General features: G+C 49.5%; 1 protein-coding gene across 2 annotated transcripts in view; it reads left to right on the top strand.

Annotated features, from left to right (window-relative positions):
- dnpep (aspartyl aminopeptidase) overlaps nt 1-3021 on the top strand; it is an 11783-nt gene extending 8762 nt beyond the window's left edge. For both annotated transcript variants that reach the window (XM_034078024.1, XM_034078025.2), the window contains exons 12-15: nt 162-201; nt 816-917; nt 1462-1629; nt 2848-3021. In XM_034078024.1, the coding sequence (XP_033933915.1) occupies nt 162-201; nt 816-917; nt 1462-1629; nt 2848-2898 (361 nt within the window). In that variant the 3' untranslated portion in view covers nt 2899-3021. The remainder of the gene's footprint in view (nt 1-161; nt 202-815; nt 918-1461; nt 1630-2847) is intronic.
- Nucleotides 3022-4161: the final 1140 nt, after the last annotated feature.

Here is a 4161-nt window from a genome sequence, read left to right as displayed (position 1 = left end):
AATCGTCCACGTCCGCATCGCAGAAACGATTATTTTCAACACCCCTAATATCTACACGGACACACACTATATATCAACACACACACACTGTATATCCACACACACACACACACAGTATGTCTGCACATCTTAAATGTATCTCACGTTTGCACCCCCCTCAGGGAGAAGCACGAGGAGAACCATCGCCCATCTTTCCACAAGGTGAGGAGATCTTAACTTCTAGATGAGTGTTCTGTGTGTGATCACATGGGAGGAAGTCCTCGCCTGAGCCTCGCTGGCTTTGGGAGGAAGTCCTCGCCTGAGCCTCGCTGGCTTTGGGAGGAAGTCCTCGCCTGAGCCTCGCTGGCTTTGGGAGGAAGTCCTCGTCTGAGCCTCGCTGGCTTTGGGAGGAAGTCCTCGCCTGAGCCTCGCTGGCTTTGGGAGGAAGTCCTCGCCTGAGCCTCGCTGGCTTTGGGAGGAAGTCCTCGCCTGAGCCTCGCTGGCTTTGGGAGGAAGTCCTCGCCTGAGCCTCGCTGGCTTTGGGAGGAAGTCCTCGCCTGAGCCTCGCTGGCTTTGGGAGGAAGTCCTCGCCTGAGCCTCGCTGGCTTTGGGAGGAAGTCCTCGCCTGAGCCTCGCTGGCTTTGGGAGGAAGTCCTCGCCTGAGCCTCGCTGGCTTTGGGAGGAAGTCCTCGCCTGAGCCTCGCTGGCTTTGGGAGGAAGTCCTCGTCTGAGCCTCGCTGGCTTTGGGAGGAAGTCCTCGTCTGAGCCTCGCTGGCTTTACTTCCTGTTGAATAGAAAGGAATGATCAGACTCTCTTCTCACGATGCTGCTCTCAGGGCCCCGTGCTGAAGTTCAACAGCAACCAGCGCTACGCCACCACGGCCGTCACCGCCTCCGTCATCAGGGAGATCGCTGGACAGGTCCACGTGCCCCTGCAGGTACTCTGTGTGTGTGTGTGTGTGTGTGTGTGTGTGTGTGTGTGTGTGTGTGTGTGTGTGTGTGTGTGTGTGTGTGTGTGTGTGTGTGTGTGTGTGTGTGTGTGTGTGTGTGTGTGTGTGAGAGAGTGTGTGTCAGAGAGTGTGTGTCAGAGAGTGTGTGTCAGAGAGTGTGTGTGTGTGTCAGAGTACGTGTCAGAGTATGTGTCAGAGTGTGTGTGTGTCAGAGAGTGTGTGTGTGTGTGTCAGAGTACGTGTCAGAGTATGTGTCAGAGAGTGTGTGTGTCAGAGTACGTGTCAGAGTGTGTGTGTGTGTCTGTGCACACACACATATGTGCGCCCGATGCTCTCTCTCATATCTGTATTATCTCTTCTGACATGTCTCAAAAAGCTCGTTATCTTCCTCATACCCCTCCGTCTGAAACCAGAGCCCAGTCTGCTCTGATTGGTTGATTAGAGATGTCCCGCCCCTTAGCCTATCACGTGCAATGTGTTGGAGCTGCTAGCCAATAGGAGACACCGACACATTCCATTGTACCTGTTCCAGGACGTGATGGTGCGTAACGACAGCCCCTGCGGCTCCACCATCGGCCCCATCCTGGCGGCGCGCCTCGGGGTGCCCGTGGCGGACGTCGGGGCCCCGCAGCTCTCCATGCACTCCATCAGGGAGATGTGCTGCACCTCCAGCGTCCTGCAGAGCACCGCCCTCTTCCAGGTGAGGACACCCTGACGTCTGTTTCCATCTGCACAGCGAAAAGGGAGAAAGGGAAAAGGGAGGTTGTTGTTGTTGTTGTTGTTGTTGTGTTAAGGGGCCTGAATACATGATGGCTCGATGAAAGCCAGTGTATGTCCACCTCTGACGGAGCTCCACGACGTTCAGATGAACTGCAGGACTATAATAATAAAGCTATTTCAGCTTCTCCGATGCGAGGACTCGTGATTAGAATTGATTTGATTTACTTTATTAATCCCCGTGGGGAAATGGTTTCTCTGCATTCGACCCGTCCTCGTGTTCGGAGCGGTGCCTTGCTCAGGGACACCGAGTCGGTAGCACTTGGTCTTGCCGGGACTTGAACTGGTGACCTTGCAGTTGCCAAGCCGAGCCCCTATCGACTTCGCCACCGCCGCCCCTTATCATTTGAATATCTTTTAGTTTTGGAGGAAACAAGACGCCCGTGTGCTCTGGAGACTCGTGAGCTGCTTTCCTCTGAAGTGACGGAGACGAGCGCTGCACGGTATTCCCCTGCGATACATATATATTACGATATGAAAGCATACACGTTTCTTTTGCCCCAAACCATCCTCTCTTGAACTTCAAAGCTAAACAATTGCAACTATATTTAACCGGATGAAGGGTTTTAGTGACGGACGTCTGGATCTCAAGTCGTCATAGCGACGAGCTGAGCGAGCTCGACCCGGAGAAACTCATGAAACCACTTTATTCAGTGTTTCTACCTTTTAATCTCCGGGTCCGTTGGCTTTGGGGAGCTGATTGTGATTGGCTGTCACTCACTCAAGTCCCCGACATGAGAGCGCCGCGACTTTTCCTTTTGTAGCAGCAAAAGAGCTGTAACATGACGTGTTTGAGTTAGCTACTTAGTATCGCAACAAACATAGGGTTTAGGCAAATAATCAGAATCTCTTCAAGTGCGCACTTCCTCTTGCACGTTCCTCACACATTACCAAGGGAAGCACTGAATGCCGGCTTCTCAAAAAGCCCTGGAAAAAGCGTATTATTGTGCCGTCTTGTTTTTACGGTAAGGAGGAAACGCACGGCAGCGGACACACGGACGTTGTGTGTTCAGACGATCGAGAAGCCTCGTGTTTGTTATCTTCTCCTTCCCGGCAGATTCCTTTAGCTTTGCTTTCTCCCGCTGCAGACACACATCTTTAGGATCTTCTTTGACCTCTTCCTGTGCGCTTCCTCCTGCAGGGCTTCTTCGAGTTGTTCCCCACCGTCAGGAGGTCTCTGGTTCTCGACTAAAGCTGCGTCTCGCTGACGGACTCGAAGGATGTCGTGTTCCACATGAGACGCACGGAATCTCGACGTGTTGGAAATCCTTTCTTTAAAAAATGGTTTCTCAGAATAATAAAATATTGAAAGGTTTCCCCGTTTTCTCTCCTTTTTGTTCGGGTTGATTGAAACACGTCGGTCAGGGTGGAAGGTCTCGTGCTGCAGGAGGAGCTGGTCTCCATTCCAGCATCTCGGGAACAATGACAAGTCTACAGATTCTGTCAGAGGAGATGATAAAACCCTTTTAGTAAATACTCTTTGAAACTATGACAGGAAACTAGATTCATGCTAATATAAAGCTTACATACAATTAATTAGGTGATTAAATGATCGATACGATGCCATTTCGTAACTGAAATGCAACATAAGACAATAAAATACGATCTATAAATACAGCTTTAAGTTGAGAGAAGTTGCAGCACAAAGGAAATGCCATAAGCATTTAGATATACAGTATTTACACATGCACAATATACAAGAACACGACGTATACTAATCATTGATTTAGACGACGTGCCGCATCAAGTAGCCGAGGTTTCACTTTGACTTAAAGGTCAGATTTGACACTTCTACTTAAGCACTTCTCCATTGTTGTATTGCTATTTTTCACTTAAGATAAATACGAGTTCTGTCTTCCACCATTCTCGTTATTTTATTAGCTTTTAGTTCCTTCATAGCTGTGAATGTGGCGCCGACTGTGGTCCTTTTGCTAACAACACATCTCTCTCTCTCACACACACACACACACACACACACACACACACACACACACACACTATAGCTGTAATCCTTCAGTATTTATTGCAGTGTGGCGCCTCCTCTGGTCCTTTTCCTAACATCTCTCTCTCTCTCCCTCTCTCTCTCTCTCTCTCAAACACACACACACACACACACACACACACACACACGATAGCTGTAGTCAGTGGTGACTGGTCATCAGGGGCAGGTGGGGCCACCTAGTGTCAGCAGAAAGTATTAAAAATAATGATTACAAAAAAATGCAATAAATAAATTCTTCTAATGAGTGTCTGCAGTTTGTGCCTATTCAGCTGTTTAGAGCCATGTGGGACAAAACCCGATCCTGCCCCTCCCTCTCCCTGTCTAAGTGAACGGTGACTGTAAAAACTACACTGCGCATGCTCAGAGTATTTTCCTATTTAATGTGTGTGGCAAAAAAATAATGACCATAGGGGCACTGAGCTGCCATCCCCATCATACGCCATCTCACATCAT

Source organism: Pseudochaenichthys georgianus, unplaced genomic scaffold, assembly GCF_902827115.2.
Source record: "Pseudochaenichthys georgianus unplaced genomic scaffold, fPseGeo1.2 scaffold_2333_arrow_ctg1, whole genome shotgun sequence".
Classification (NCBI taxonomy): Eukaryota; Metazoa; Chordata; class Actinopteri; order Perciformes; family Channichthyidae; genus Pseudochaenichthys; species Pseudochaenichthys georgianus.
This window is presented reverse-complemented; position numbering and strand designations above follow the sequence as displayed.